The sequence below is a fragment of the Bos mutus genome, chromosome 24, assembly GCF_027580195.1.
Source record: "Bos mutus isolate GX-2022 chromosome 24, NWIPB_WYAK_1.1, whole genome shotgun sequence".
Classification (NCBI taxonomy): domain Eukaryota; kingdom Metazoa; phylum Chordata; class Mammalia; order Artiodactyla; family Bovidae; genus Bos; species Bos mutus.
This window is the reverse complement of record NC_091640.1, coordinates 54,939,845-54,956,578: the sequence shown is the minus strand read 5'-3', so window position 1 is coordinate 54,956,578 and position 16,734 is coordinate 54,939,845. Positions and strand designations below refer to the sequence as shown.

General features: G+C 40.8%; 1 protein-coding gene across 9 annotated transcripts in view; it reads left to right on the top strand.

The window, feature by feature from the left end:
- Positions 1 to 16,734, top strand: part of TCF4 (transcription factor 4) — a 385,563-nt gene that overhangs the window by 129,409 nt on the left and 239,420 nt on the right. For all 9 annotated transcript variants that reach the window (XM_014478578.2, XM_005896871.2, XM_070361626.1 and 6 more), the window contains 2 exons: positions 1,023 to 1,084; positions 4,382 to 4,478. In XM_014478578.2, the coding sequence (XP_014334064.1) occupies positions 1,023 to 1,084; positions 4,382 to 4,478 (159 nt within the window). The remainder of the gene's footprint in view (positions 1 to 1,022; positions 1,085 to 4,381; positions 4,479 to 16,734) is intronic.

Here is a 16,734-nt window from a genome sequence, read left to right as displayed (position 1 = left end):
GCTTGTGATGGCCGTCTGTTACCCACCATGATCAAGATAATAGAACAGTGAAATTTTTATCCTCAGAAAGGGCCTTTCATCAAAAATCTCAAAGCCATTTCTAAATTTAGAGTGACTGATCTTGCGCGCACTTTTATGTTCTGAGCAGTGAACGTGGGAACTTAGCCATCAGACTCCCCCTCCTTCGTATTTGCACTTGACGCGCTGAGGAAGCATCTCGAATTTGGTCAGCGTTAGAACTTCGCTGGTACAGGGCCTAGAGAATCCCAGCCTTCTGGGAGTTCACACAGGTCATTTTGCCATAATTTGTCAAAATAAAACATTGCTTTAACAACTTTCGTGTCCACATCTCATCGTCCAGATTAAGGACTGTAGGCCAAGTGTTGTGCCTATTAAAAAAAAAAAAAAAAGACTGAGATGGTGTGGTCCTAAGAAACTTAAAAAGTCTCTTGATAGCCTTGTGATGTCCTGGTGGAAATAGACTGTTAATGTCCTTTTTCATCTTACGTGTTTTCCTGCACGTCTGTCCTCTGGTGGGTAGGCCTCGAGTGGCTTGTCTGAGCCGGTAAGAGGACCGAAAGTGTCTAGGAGCGTTATGGCAGGTGTGCCACTAATATTAATAATGTTAATAGTATGGATATTTACCTGATTTAACTTTTGTGTATGTGTGAATATTAAGGTTGTGTTAGTGTAGTTTTAACTTAACCTGTCCAAAAGATTTTAGTAAGATTTTAAGTGCAATTTCAGGTTGATAAAAGTTGAGGCTATGAAACATTGTGAAGGATGGAAGTAATTTTTATGTTCATACCTCTGGTTCCTGAGGGTCCAGTTCGTTTCTGCTGTGAATTTAAATGAGTTAATTTAAGTAGTTGGGTCAGAAGCTACTATCATCATGGTAGCCTCGTGCCTGATTCTTAATTAAAGGCAACAGGAGATTAATTTGAAACATTAATTTGAAAGTGCATATACAAAAAGAAAGAATTATTGCAAGAAAGCCTAAAGAATTTTTCTCTTGTCCCTAGATGTAGAAGACAGAAGTAGCTCAGGGTCCTGGGGGAGTGGAGGACATCCAAGCCCGTCCAGGGTAAGTATATCTAATCTTTTCCCCACAAGCAGACATCCTAATATGTAAATTGACAAACTGAAGGTGAGTTTTTTCTCCCCGACACACATCTGCATGGCTATATATGCGGACTGAGTTTAATGAGGATCAGCTTCTGTTTGGCATTTTTTTCATACTCTTATTGGATGTTATTATTGACTTTGACACCCCTTCTACTTTGGCTAACCAGAAGACAACCCCTTCATTAAACATTTGGCCTTGCTTTGCCAGTTACTGATCCAGTGTTAACAGAAAGCTATTTTTTGTAGGTGGTGCAACTTAAAAAAAAATTCCTAGTATCCCTGTAATATATTGGTGTAAATAGGTCACTGAATAATTCTGAAGACATCCTGTGCAGTTGCAGCTTCCAGTATCATCTGCATAATAAGTCTGTGTCGGTTCCACTTTGTAAACACGTGACTGTCCCACCACCAGTAGTGTCTTTGGTCACCAGTGGGTTCGTTCATTTAATTTTTTTTTTTGAAAGTAGCTTTTATTTTTAAAACACACACAACCCCAAATCCTTAAACTTCAAAGTAAATGGATACGATCTGATTTAGACGAAGTCTTATTCTTCAGACTTGCTCATTTGTCAGTGTTCCTTAAGTCAGTCTTGTATTTTACACACCATGGTGCAAAGTCATTTGGAAAAGAAGTTGCTTGTACTTAACTGCACATGTCTTATTCGCTTGCAGATTTTTGCTACTCCTGTCCAAGGCTTTTGGTTGTTAGGGTGTCATGTGAAGACCATGGCATGGGGTGTGAGTAGGGTGTGAGTAGGGTGGTTAGGCCATGCGTGTGTTTGTATGTGTATGACCTTGGGTGTGTCATTTCACTTCCTTGGGCCTCAGACTGCTACTTTGTAAAATGAAGAAGTTGAACCAGAGGATCTTTCCTGTTCCTTCTAACTCAAATGTGAACGATTTTATGTATATAATCTGTCTTTAATGGAGTCATCGCTAGGCCTTCTGAAATCCCTCCCAGTTTTTATAACAATACATATAACTGCAGATTAAAAGTAGACATAGACCACACAAAACAGCTGGCCCTCCCCCAAGCAGCTGTATAGATAGATGAAACATTCTGCAGGGCCGGGGAGTGGGGGCACATTTTACTGTAAGTGTTCACACACATTTGGGGTGGAGGGTGGTCTGTATTTTGGCGTAAGAGGTAAGGAAGGTAATCAAGCTGTCCAAAGGAGGCCGTCTCTGCAAGCCGTGTTGGGCATTTCCACCTGTTCTTTGGCCTTGGGGCTCATGCTCTGGTCTCAGGGTACAGCCAGGGCTCTCGGCTTACCAGGAACTTTGCTGAGACTTTGCACCAGCTGTCGAGTTTCAGATTCTCCCACATTATATGGATGGGTTGAGGAAGTCTTTCCTCCTCCTCACATTACAGTCTTCACTTGCAGAAATCAATCCATTCCCCTGACAGCAAGTGTAGGAGACAACAGAATGTCCCTCGCTTGTTGAGTTCATTCGCATGAACTTAATGTCTTCTGCTTTCTCATTTTAATAGAACACATAGCTCTTTCAGTCGTTCTTCTGAGAGGGAGGATTATTAGGATTGTCCTGACTCTTATTTGGTTTTCATGAATCGTCTGGCCTTTTTTTTTTCTCCAGGGAATTCATTGGTGGATAACTTTGACTCAATATTTTGTAATTTGTATTTTCTAAATGCAGCGAGCTGGCATGAGACAGCTTATTGTGGCTGGCTTGTATGGGACAGCCAGGGGGCAGGTGTCTCTTTTTTCTCATCTTCAAGTGGTGATATTTCCAGTCATCTTGAAACACTGTGCTGGCGTTTAAATTAGATAATGTATATTAAGCTCTTAATAACTCTGTAGGGTGAGCATACTTAATAAACGATAATTAGTATTATGCAGTGTCTGGTATAGAACAAGTGAGTGTAAGAGCAATGATATATGTTTAAAATGTGACATCCTTTTATGCCCTGATGTACTGGCAACATCCCATCACAGTATCGTTCAAGTTAATTTTTTTATAGCTGAGGAAAGGCGGTTGAAAACGGGGTAGTTTGGAACCTTAAGGTTTCTGTCGCTTCTTTAGTGAAGGGATGTGCGTTTTCATTTTTCATACAGTATCTGTCCTTTTCATGTGGGCAGATTCTGCCCTTTGGCTAACATACCAACTGATACCTCTGAGTAAATTTGACTTAGTCTTTATGGACAGTGCAACCAGCTGAGCAGCATGACTCTTTTTTTCCTTTCTGGTCACTTTATGTACCTTGCTGCTGCTGCTGCTAAGTCACTTCAGTTGTGTCCGACTCTGTGCGACCCCAGAGATGACAGCCCACCAGGCTCCGCCATCCCTGGGATTCTCCAGGCGAGAACACTGGAGTGGGTTGCCATTTCCTTCTCCAATGCATGAAAGTGAAAAGTGAAAGTGAAGTCGCTCAGTCGTGTCCGACCCTCAGCGACCCCATGGACTGCAGCCTTCCAGGCTCCTCCAGTAACCTAAAATTTGAACTCTGTCATTTAGATGATTTTAACTCTTTCCTGTATGTTATCTAACTCCTCCATTAAAAGCAAGTGACTGAGCAGTTTAAAAACCTTATTTTAATTTAAAATTCCCTTTAAACCATGAGATGATCATAGTAATTAGAAATTTCCGAAGATTACCATCTGCTTTAAAACTGTTTTTTTGTGGCATACTTGTCCAAATCCAGAATTTATGCTTAAATGCTGATATTCATTTATAGTCCTGTTGTAATCATTTTAACGTTTTTGTGTAGCTGGTTGCTTATGGAATGATCCAATTCTTTTACAACCACAATAACGTCTATAACAAAACATTGAAATTTCAATTTCATAAAACCAAATGCTGCTGTTTACAAGGTCCTACCTTTGCCTTCCAAAGGCAGTTTGTTGCAGGTTATGAGTAACTTTCCCATAGCACATTTTGCTCTCTTTTTTTAAAAATAATGTGGGCTTATCAAAATAATAATTACGATTTACAATATATTTTATACGTCTCAGGTGTTTTACTTGCATTATTTCATTTGCTTGTAATAACTTGGTGCAATTGGCTCCATTATTATTATTCCCCCAGCTTCACTATGATTTCGGGGAAAATGTGAACTCTGCAAACTTTAGAGCCCTTCTTATGCACTGTACCTGTGAAGATGCAGCTTTCCTATAATAAGGTGCTGGGGTGAGAATGGTGGGCTCCAATTTCTTTGGTTCAGAGAGATGTCAGTAGTCAGACTTCCGTGCTGATTGATTCATGGCAAATTTAAACTTATCTGTTATTTTATTTACAGAACTATGGAGATGGGACTCCCTATGACCACATGACCAGCAGGGACCTTGGGTCACATGACAATCTCTCTCCACCTTTTGTCAATTCCAGAATACAAAGTAAGACTAATTTTAAATTAACATGAGTTTTTGGAATGCTTATGTTTTACCATCAAAGGTAGAATACAAGCCCAGACAGAGATTCTGTTTTTAAGAACTTAAGATATTTAGCTAGTTCACTATAGTAATTTTAAATTACAGAAAAATATTGATGATCTTTGCTTGGTAATAGCGCATACAGGACTAAGTTTTACAAGTGTGTGGAATTACCTAATTTCAGTGATACTAAATCTACGTGGAAACTTTGTGTTCCTTAGATGTAAAGCACTTCTCCCAATTTCACTGTTGCGGCAGTAGTTTCCCAGGGTTAAGGCTGATGAAGTGAAAGTTGTGAATATTTAAAGTAAGAAGTATCATTGAGTCTGTCAGTTGGCAATGAGATAAAATCTGCGTTAGCGTGAACTTTTATGAAAGGGGTCATGGAAGTTCCTGTATTAATAGGTTTAGTGTGCTTAAATCAAAGTAGCATGTTCACGTTGAATTGTAAAGTCTGGTTGTGTATTCACCACGGTTGAACTTTAGTGCTAATGATCTAGGAGATCCCCATCCTGCTTCATGAACTGACATACGTGTCCTTTGACAGCCTTTGTGTTTCCAGCATGTCTTTTCTATTGGAATTCTTAGCATATTTTTTTCTGCTTTGACTACCTATAGGGATTAAAAAAAAACAAAAAAAAACACAAAACCGCAGTATCTTGAGCAATGAAAAGACAATTTATAATGACTTAAAAGGTCCCAATAGCTGATTACTTTAGTTTTGATTGGGAAAAAAAGATCTTTGTTCTAATAAATGTGAGCTTTAACAATATTAGTAAATGTCTCAACTTGGCCAAATCCTGTTGCGAATCCATCAATAAATGAGGTTAAATTTCTTGGCAGAAGCTGTTGGACTATACTCCAAGGAAGACATGCAGCCATACACATATCATTTTGAAACCATAATTGCAGATGCTTCTGAGGAATGTCCTAATTTTTAAGCCTTGGTCACTATACTTCTTTTTGTAAATTAATGTTAACTTTGTTCTGTTATTTATAATTTTTTAAATGTATTTTTAATTGGAGGATACTTGCTTTATGATATCGTGTTGGTTTCTGTCACATATCAACATGAATCAGCCGTAGGTATACATACATCCCCTTCCTCTTTTAACCTTCCTCCCACCTCCCACCGCATCCCACCCCTCTGGGTTGTCACAGAGCATTGGGTTTGAGCTCCCTGCGTCATACAGCAAATTTCCACTGGCTATTTAATTTTACATGTGATAGACTGTATGTTTCAATGCTCCTCTCTCAATTCATCCCTATACTTGTTATTTAAGGTGTAGATCATTCTTGAGTGTGAGTCATCTTTTCAGAAATCACCATCAAATCCATCTACAGGGACTTCAGGTATTAAATGCACAGTAGTCAAAGCAGAGAAATACTAGGAATTTATTTTTAATGGGTGATTAAGTGTCATCCCAACTTTGAGAATCAGGATCTCAAAGCTGTATCTGACCATGGGTTGTTCTTATATTTTCTTATTTTTTTTTAATTTAAAATAGTAACTTTTATGTTTTAACTCTGTAGCTGAAGCAAGAATCCTAGCTTTTTAAAATGAGTCATGAGATGCAGTGTTTCCTGTTTCCAGGATAGGCAGATGCAGGTGACGAGATATGTTTGTCACCTTAGATTTGAAAGAACAGCTTTACATTCTTCAGTGACAGTAGCAGTAATTTTAAATTCTAACACCATCCCTTCTCTATTTATCCTTATCCAACTTCATAAAGTAAAAGATTAACTTGAAAATAATCATCTTGAAAAGTAACACCGAAAGAGTATATTAGAGAATTGTCCTGAAGAATTCTAAAACTATCCTCCGATGAGGATAAAATGTGATAAATAAATTACTACTCATATTTAGAAGTTTATATAATGTCCATGAAAAAATGTTTTCCTAAAGAACAAGTTGATAAATTAATATTACAGAAGACACCAAGCAACATGAAGATAGCAAAGAATCATTCTTGTTTGTGTGTCCTCTTGGGCAGCTGTTTTACAAACCAAATTCGTTTTATTTTTTTTTCAGTTCAAATAGTATTTAAAATATAAGTGGGCCGAGCGTCTACAGCCGGAGCTCTGAGAGCTGACTCTTTTCACTTAGTTGTTGTTTAAGCTTAAAGTCCATGTCAGCTGTGTTCTTTTACTCCGTCTGCCCTCCTTCCCATTAAACCCCTAAATATGGAGGCCAGGACAGTCTCCTGCATTGTGGTAGGAAATGCTGCTGTGTCCGGAGGCTCCCACCCACTGTTCCCCATGAAAGGACTTCTCTGTTAGATAAGCTGTCTGGTCTGAAACATGGCTCTTTATTGTTTACAAACTGCTACATTTTCCACCTCAAGCAGATTTTTGCACAGAAAAGAATTGTGCTTGGGCTAAATGGTTTATCTGACATTAACGGTGCAGTGTCAGACTAGGGTCAGGGAAGTTGCCCTCAGAGTGAGAGGGCATGGCTCAGTGTGCAAAAAAATAAAAGAAGAGAGAAAAAGGCGTTTAAACTATTATGAAATACCTCGCGTTTTTACTTTGGAAAGGAATTAAAAATATTTTTAGAGAACTCGCTAGGATGCTGCATTAACCCCCCCACCTCCTGATAATTTCTCACATCCCAAATGCCTTCTTGATTGGCTTGAGTATCTCAGGGCTAGACTCAGGGAACAAAGATGCTCATTGATGTTGCCCAAGCTGCTGTTGATTTAAAATGAAACCACTTTTGCAATGAGCCATGCTTGGTGCTTTGCTGTACCTTTACAAAGAGAAGCTAGATTGTTTTCAAAAAATTAAAGACAACCAATTTACAAATGAAGACGAAGATGAAATAAGACCTATGAGTATAGCCAGAAATTTGAATTTACAGAGTATATGGTATATTCTAAACTACTCTTTGTGTCCGAATCCATATTCTGGGTTACGGTGTTTGTGGAAGTTTTCGTTTTACCAAAAGAAGATATTAGACTTTTAAGTTTTGGACAACAATCCAATATCCACTTTCAGAAGCTTTGGTTTTCATGAAAAACTGTAAAGGATTTCTTTACATGTCAAAGATTTCGTTCTGCTCTGGTGTCACATTAGGGTAAAAGCTATAGTATCGGAAATAAATCAGCCACTTTATTGGACCAGATTCTTTATTGTCAAATCAATCAAGTCTGTGACTGAATTAGGCGTCTGCTACAGAAATAAGTGACACTAATTTTACGGGAAAGAGTTATTAACTGCAGATGACCTATTTCTTTTTGGTAAACTGTTCACTTAGTGAGGTTTTATTTTATTGCAGAGAAATAAAAAAATACTGAGACACTCTTTTCTTTGGGTAGTGACTTATTATTCTACATTTGGTTCTTATGGCAGTACAGTATTTTGAAGAAATGATGCAGGCATTGCTAACATTTGCTTATAAACTCTTAAGGTAACAAAACGCTTAATTAAAAGTCTGAACTCTTTGACTTCACGTGAATGATTTTGCATAAATGTTCATTTTTGTAATCTAATACCTCTGGCACCAAAATACAAAAACTTAAATTTATTTGTGTATCTCAAATTTATGCAAAATGGTACATGACTTATAAGAATAGTAGTGTCTACGTTAATTTACCTCCTTTAGAAATAAGCTTGCATATCTGAATACAGTGCCTTACTTGATTTTTTGAATGCCTAAACTAAAAATAAACAAATGGACACGAGTGCACTTGCATGCGAGCACATGTTCACGTGCACACACATGCAGCTATTGTGCCAGAAGAATTAATAATGACACTTGGTTTGTCAGGGTGCACTCTTCCCTCCATTGCTGTCTATGTTTAAAGTTGCCACACAGAGTTTTGGAAGTTGATATTGTGTAAATCCTTTAAAGAAAAACATAACTAAAAGAAACAAAAAAAAGCAGGCCCCAAATTTGTTGTTTTAAAAAATAAGTGTGCATGGCCTTTTGTCTTTCTTTTAGTGTGGGGGAGTCTGGAGGAATTGAGAGATTTCAGCAGTGCATCATCTAGCTGCCAGCCTGCCTTGGCCATTTCATACAGTTCTCTTTTTAAATTAAAAAAATTTTTTACTGAGATATAATTGACATATATTTGTTTTAGGTGTACAACATCATGGTTCAATATTTGTGTAGTAGACTCTTACTTGACACTTCCTGAGTCCTCACTTACTGTTTTCTTTGGGTAGAGACAAGCAAGCTAGTTTGCATTTTTACTTGTTTGAAATTCACTGCCCTGTTCTGTATCTGAAGAGAACTAATCACTTCTTTGTGACAATGTATGATCATTAATGATAATAATGTACACTTGATCTGTTGGAAACTTGTTCACTACAGTAATTAAACAGTTTGATGAAACCTTTACAGTGGTCAGTGGGTAGCTTTCAGAATACGCTAATGGGTCAAAGGGACCATGGCGCTGAGCCTTGTGTTTTCAAGAGGATTATATGTTAAGGAATAGTTGGAAAATCCTGGCAAGAACTATATGCAAAGGCTATGGATTTTGGAAACAAAATCGTTCTCGTTTGTTTCTTGTGTTTGCCAAACATTAAAACTTTTGCAGGTAATTGTCCAAAAAAAATTTTTTTTTTTTTTTTTACAATGGAAGAATATATTTTCTAGCCACAACTCTTTGATCTGAGGAAGGACCTAAGTATACGTTTTCCTTCTTTTGTTCCAGAGCTTTAATTGAAAGCCAGATTGTTTGAGTGAGCAAGATGCCAGTGCGGTCATAGACATGCAGTGGTAACTGAAGGATGTGAAAAGTGATACTTGGGTATGGTTGGGTGCAGCTTAGTTCAACATCAGCGGCTGTGTTTTTACATGTCCCCTTGTGAATGGTTCGGTTTCCTTATTGCGGTATTTGGTTCTTGTCCCACTCATGGTACCCCACCAGTGCACGAAATAATTTCCCGCTGTAGAGTAACTGGTTTCTGAACTAGCTCAGTGGAACATTTTACTGCAGGATTAGATCGTGGTTCAGGCAGAACTGCAGAGAGCTGCTGGCTTACAGGATGACCTTTGAGTCTCATCTGGGTTAGCGGTTGATATTTTGATTTGGTTACTGTGGTCATATTGTGACAGCTGCCGGCTCATTAGAATTCACTTCCACCGCTCCATTTGCTGAGCAGGAATATTTAGGTTTGTATTACTTCAGAGTGTTTATGGCTACCCTGAGTTTAGCCCAGCATAAAGGTGAAGTGTTGTGAGCACTTTCAAATCCCAGTGGCAGAGGCCAGTGGCACAGTCTTCTTGTAAAACGGAGAATGTGAGTACATGTTAATAGAGGGAGTTTTTCTTTTCATTGTAAAACTGGAAATACCCAATGAAGAGGCTCTTAGGAGGAAAACGGTTTTGAAAACTTTTAAGTACAAAAGAAAAGAATGACCACAAAGAAACATAGTTTTTTAAAAGAATGGGTAAGATTTTACTTGACCTCTTGGTTCAGTGTGTTTTTTCCTTCCCAGGCTGGAATGTAAATATTTGAAAATAACAAAACCTGGACAAAAATGGCAATTATTTGATGTTTGAAGTGCCAGAGGTCAAATAATACTTAGGTAATTTTGTGAAAATGAAATTGTGAATGTACATGTCAGCTCTGGACATTTTAGTTCACTTTTAAATTGTTCTGAAGCTTAATAGTGATAGTGGGTTGCTTACAAGTTCTTTAGTTAGGGATGTCTGTGCATTTTCGACGTCTTCTTCTTTTTAATGACACTTTTTAGCTCAAGGTTATCTTGATATCGTCTGTTGGCTGTTGGACCGATAATGTGGTAGCAAGCAATTTCTGAGAGAAGAAATGTTTAATAATGGTCTTATTTCTTGTCAGCATTGTTTGGGAGTTTTCTTTTTTTAATGTTAATTTAAAATGTCTTCATGAAGTGTTAACAAATAAGACTCTTTTAGTGTCATCTCCAATGATATAATTAATTCTGATTTTGATTAGAGGCTAGGAGCTAGAGAACTGGCTTTTCTACTCTCTTGCTACAACTGTCTGTGGGTCTTCAGGTCAAATCTTTTTTATACCTTTAAACTGAGGAGGGGGAGCAAGCCTTTAGATGATCTCTGAGGTGATTTTCTCATCTGATGGTCCATTGGTCCTTTAGGTGTGCCATTTTCTGCTTGTACTGTATTTTATGTTTAGAGATGTTTTACCGTCCTGTCTAATCCATTCATCTCTATTTTGTGATACCTTCAAGTTAACTTTACTAGTGATGTGGTTTCCAAATGTAATTCTTTAGAGACTGATTCATATGGATATTTCTTTTCTACCTCAGCTCATTCCAAACTGTAGGTAAGGGATTGGATCGAATAGGGATTAAATAATAACTCATTAAGTTACATCACCAGGAGAAAAGTATTATGTATGGGCCAGTGCTTGGCACAGAGTTGTAGGATCTCAATAAGTGGCTCTTGAAGGGGTTCATTCATGAATCAATCAAGGAAATCAGATATTTGGGTCTAAGCCCTAAATGAAAAACCCATAAATTAAAGTCAAGCCTACATGTTACTGTGTCAGGAAGAAAACCCTAAACCAAAGGCAGTCGTCTAGAAATTCACTCTGTAGTTCTGTGTCCTTGACTGTCCAGAATATCATGAAAGATACCATATTAACAGTAGCATAGATTTCAGTTTTCAAGAAACACACCACAGATTATTTATAAAAGGAAATGAGTAAAATCAATATTTTTTGAAAGGCCACTGAAAGAAGTTGTGTGCCTCCAGTACTCAGATCCGGTGACTTGTTTCCTCTTGTCCAGTCAGTAAGCATTGCTGCCCCTCTTTCGTTCGTCTCGTTTTCTTTCCGTTAGACTGCCTGCTCTGTGGTGTAACACAGCAATGCTGCGCTGATCAAACACTCTTATAGTCCAACTAGGTGGACCAAACCCAGCTCTTTTAAACTTTAGAAGAACTGATACCAGAAAAACGTTAATTGAAAACTATAGTTCACAGAAAAGTGTATGTCTTCCACGTATCACAGAAAGATTTCTCACACAGAAAGTTCTTAAATCATTTTAGAGTCAAGTTCAGGGAAAAAGCGGTTTGTGTCCGTAGTCTTGCTTTTCTTGAAAGGAATGGAAAATGTGACTAATGGTGGCTTATGGATAATTTCTCTCATATTAGAAGTCTGGTGGTGGACCATGACTAGGTTTGGTTTATGGTTCATTGAAGTCTAGGCTTGTATCTCTGTGATTTCTTTGTCCTTTCCCTCATTGTCTCAAAATGACTGTCACAGTCTCAAGTCAGGTTTGGGTTAGATGCAGCAAGGAGAAGGGAAAGATGAGTCCGCCTACGTGATCTCCCTGCCTTTCTTCCATCCATGGCCATCTCCAGCTGCAGAGTTTGAAAGGGGTGGGAAGTTATATAGTTGCTTCTCCAGCCTGTTCAATGGGACGAGACAAGAGGGAAGGGGGCTGAGGATGCTTAGCCAATTTATAGGGCTTATTTAGTTTCTTTTAAGAGAAGAATCTGTAATTTTCAACTTAGCAGCTTTGAAAATAAAGAACCAAGGCTCCAGCTTCTTTGTGAGAAGCAAAAGATGAAAATGGGTCTGGACTCTGAATTCTGGTCAGCAGATTAGAGAGAATGACAAAGAGGCGTGGGATGGAAAACGAGTTCTGAAAGGAAGATGGTGGGGAAACGGCAGCAGGAGAGTCGCACACGGGGGCAAGGAGGCGGGGCGGCGATGGGGGGAGGAGTTGAGGTCATTTCATCACCAAGACTTGTGCTTTCCTTGTCTTCATCTCTTGATCAAGGCAGCAACTAGCCAGAGTAAAGGGCTTCAGGCAGCATCATCCAGAGCCTTCTCTATCAGGTCTCTGGCTTGAATTCCTGCCAGGCTGTCCAGAGCTGCCTGGTCATGCAGCCAGCCGCCTATGGCTTCACCCTCCAGCCTTTCCTGCAGTCCCCTTGGTGGTCTCTGGCAGAGCCCAAGGGCAGCACCCATTCCCACAGTCCCCTGGGGTAGCCACTCAGAGTGGGCTTGGCATCCTGGAGCATCAAGGTCCCGGGATGTGTCACTATAAGTGACAGAGATTGTTCTCCTGGGCCACTGCCAAACAGGCGCCCGGGAACTTCCCACCAGCCACCTGCCGTGTTGCCATGAAGCTCTCACACAGGATCCTGCCGCCGAGGGCAAAGAACCTTCTTCTTTTTTTTAATATGTACATAGTTGTATTTGTTGATCTTTAATATGGAGGATTAGGAGCAGCCAAAAGACATTTAATCTTGGCCAACGTGCCAAGACTGCACGAAATTGTGGTGAGAGCTGGATCCAACTTTTGACCAAAAGTTTCCCACCTCCGCTGATCACAGTCAAGGCGGGAATCAGGCTAATGAGAACACGGGCAGGGGAAAGACCGTCCATCAGGAAAGGAAAGCAGGATGTGGAATAAACAGGGCTGTTTTCCTTTAGTACAAAGTTTTTCTCTCAGGTGTTTCACTGGAAAAGCATTACTTTGAGTTTTGCCTAAGCTTGCCACTGAAAATAGGCCTGGGACAGCAGAAGCCAATAGTGGACACCTTGACTGGTTCCTTGGGTGGAAGATCCGACACCCGGCAAACCTCTCATCGCCCCTCAGCTCTAGGAGAAACAGCAGTAACTTCAGGCTTTTAACCTCGTGTCCTTGAAAGTGGTATGCCTACCTTAAGTGCGCTATTGACCTTCATTAAAAAAAAATACTGTAAGCCTTAGAGCTTCCCTGTTTCCTCAGTGGTAAAGAATCCACCTGCCAATGCAGGAGGCGTGGGTTCAATCCCTGATCCAGGACGATCCCACGTGCTGTGGAGCCACAAAGCCCGTGCACCACAGCTCCTGAGCCTGTGCTCTAGAGCCCAAGAGCCGCAGCTACTGAAACCCTCGCTCCCTAGATCCTGAGCCCAGCAACAAAAGAAGCCACCTCAATGAGAAGCCCGTACACCGCAACTAGAGAGGAGCCTCTGCTTGCTGCAACTAGAGAAAAGCCTGCACAGCGATGAAAACCCAGCCTAGCCAAAACAAGAAAAAGGGTTATGTTAAAAAAATCACCATAGCCTATTTTCTTTGTTCATATGATAATCTTCATTAGGACCAAAGCTGCAGAGGAGCTCCGTTGGAAGTGCTGCCGTCTTTAGAGGCCTCGTGGAATAGTGGGCTGGGCTCGGGGGCGCTGCAGTCTTCATCCTGGCTGTTCGTTCCACTTCCTGGTGATGGGACTTTGCCTGAATTTCTTACGATCCCCAACTTTCACGTTTCTAAGGCCAGGATGGTCAACACTGAGCCCAGCGTCATTGTGAGCCACACAGTGATGCGATATGCTTTGCAGCAACCGCTCTGCTGTTATCCTAGACCATTGCACAACTGCATGTTTGTACTCTGTCACTTAAGGTCCTTCAAGGATCAAGTGAAGTCTCTCAGTTGTGTCCCACTCTTTGTGACCCCATGGACTGTAAGCCTGCCAGGCTCCTCTGTCCATGGACATTTCCAGGCAAGGATACTGGAGTGGGTTGCCATTTCCTTCTCCAGGAGATCTTCCTGACCCAGGGATCGAACCCGGGTCTTCCACACTGCAGGCAGACTCTTTACCCTCTGAGCCACCAGGGAAGGTCACTTGATGTCTTCAATTAATTGAAAATTCTATAGACCTTGGGTCTTGGGTGATGGCAGTTTTAAACACCTTTACTTTCTAATGAGATTGGAACCAAGGGCAAGAACGGGTGGAGATAGTATTGCATGTTCAGTTCTGAAGACAGCAAGACCAAAACAAAGACTTTTTTTTTTTTTTCCCAGCCATTCCACAAAAACCAGTAATCCTATAAAATAAGTACCTCTTTGGGAACTTCTTTGAATTCAGATAATGCCCCTTGAGGAAATATTTGCCTCCAGCCATTTTTCTCTCCAGCTTAAATGTTCTCAAGTTGCATTGTTGCATCAGGTGGAAGGCACCTTCGTGTGGATTTTGGGTAAAGGTGCTGACAAGGTGAGCTTTCTTCACCTGCGTTGTAGGTCATCTGCATTTGGAGTAACCACTGGGTAGGACGTTTTTCATCAAGGAAGCGCTATTACATGCACCTTCTAGTTCTGGGGAATATGTTGGAGATAGTCTTCCAATTCAGTTCATTCTTCTCCAGAGAAGCTTGGCAGAGAATGTTGCCTGTGTGTATGCCGTCATTCTCTCATTCCCTTCACTCCCCAGGCATTCTGAATCTTCCTAAGGAAGTGTGTATGAATTTTTAGTAGAAAGAGATACACGGGGATCTTATTTTATTTCTTCTTGCAGAACATCAAGCCCAGGGACCAACCGTGGCAAAAGGCATGAGGCATAGACGGGACTGAGTTAAATGGTCCCTAGGCACCGAGTAGGACTGAGTTAAATGGTCCCTAGGCACCGAGTAGGACTGAATTAAATGGTCCCTAGGCACCGAGTAGGACTGAATTAAATGGTCCCTAGGCACCGAGTAGGACTGAGTTAGATGGTCCCTAGGCACCGAGTAGGACTGAGTTAGATGGTCCCTAGGCACCGAGTAGGACTGTTAAATGGTCCCTAGGCACCGAGTAGGACTGTTAAATGGTCCCTAGGCACCGAGTAGGACTGAGTTAAATGGTCCCTAGGCACCGAGTAGGCACAGCCACACATTCCTCATCTTCCTGACGGTGGTGTATTGATCGCTCCCCAGTTCCTTGCACATGTTGATTAATAGGAAAAACTGTAAGGGAGTTTTGCTTTAAATTGGTATAAAATATAGCAGGTTACATTGTTGATGTTGAAAATAAAACATGGAAAGCTTTCTTACAGCTCTGAAAATCTCGCTGCAGCCTGAATATGGGGATGGTGGAGGCTGGTGGGCTGACCAAGGCTTGTATTTAGCTGGGCACTGGTTTGACTCCCAACTTGCCACTCTCCATTGTGTGATGTTGCATAATCTTTAGTGCTCTGATGGAATTTCTCATTGAGCTCTGGCTTTAAATGAAGAAACAGGAAAAATACCTGGCCCTTAAATTCAGTGGCTGTGAGTGATCATGACACCTCCTTTTATTTTCTCTAGGCTCTTTTTCTGCTCATTGGGTCTGACCAGCTTGGCAAAAGTAATATGCAGACTTTGAGACTCACGTAGTGGGTTTTGGCAGAATGTGGAAGTGATTAATTAAATGCCACCCCCTCATGGGCCATATTAAAAGCTGAATGAAAATAGAAACTGTGTAATATCTGATAACATTTGGTGGAGAAGAGGGAGACAAAAGGAAAGAAGGATTAGAGAGAAAGGGACACATAAAAAGCTAATTTTAGAGCATTCTGAACGCAAAGTGTGATTTTCTAGCCTTGAAGTATCAGCATGGCTGTCTGAGTCTCTGAAATTATTGGGTTACTAATTGCTCCTGCCTCTTCCTCACTTGGGCCATTCAGACCAAGCCATGCTCTTAAAAATTCAGTAGCCAAATCTGATTGCTTGGGATATAAGCATAAACTCTTTATGTGTATCTGATGGTACTTAATTGGACAGTACCAAATCATGGAGGAAAATTTATTGGTGACCTTGTCTCCTTCAAAACTTTCAGAGTATTTGGAAATGAGCCTAATATTCAGATTTGGGGAATCCTGAAACCTTGGATTGGCAGGACAAGATTCATACTTTATATTGTGTGTGTTTTTATTTTCTTTCATTGCATAGTTTGCCTTTTTTTTACTTACTGATGGTCTTGAAAATGTTATTTGGAAATTGAAATGCAGTGAGCATAAACATTTTAAATACCTCGGCGGCCTGCGTAAGTAGCTGGGCAGCCTCTGGCAGGCATCCTTGTTGTTTCAGTTGCTCAGTCGTGTCCGACTGTTTGCGACCCCGTGGACTGTAGCCTGCCAGGCTCCTCTGCCCATGGGACTCTGCAGGCAAGAATACTGGAGTGGGGTGCCATTTCCATCTCCAGGGGGCCTTCCCAACTGCGGGACTGAACGTGTGTCTCCTGCATATGGCAGGTGGACGTTTTACTGCTGCGCCACCTGGGAAGCCCATCCTACTTACTAGTTAGGGGGAAAGCTGACTTACCGAATGGGCGTTTGCTGGACCATCTTTTGGTAATCTCCTACTTTTCCTTTTGGGGCTTCCCAGATGGCTCAGTGGTAAAGAAGCTGCCTGCACTGCAGGAGACACAGGAGACCCAGGTTTGATCCATGGGTCGGGAAGTTCCCCTGCAGGGGGGCATGGCAGCGCCCTACAGTGTTCTTACTCGGAGAATCCCATGGACAGAGGAGCCTCATGGGCTGCAGT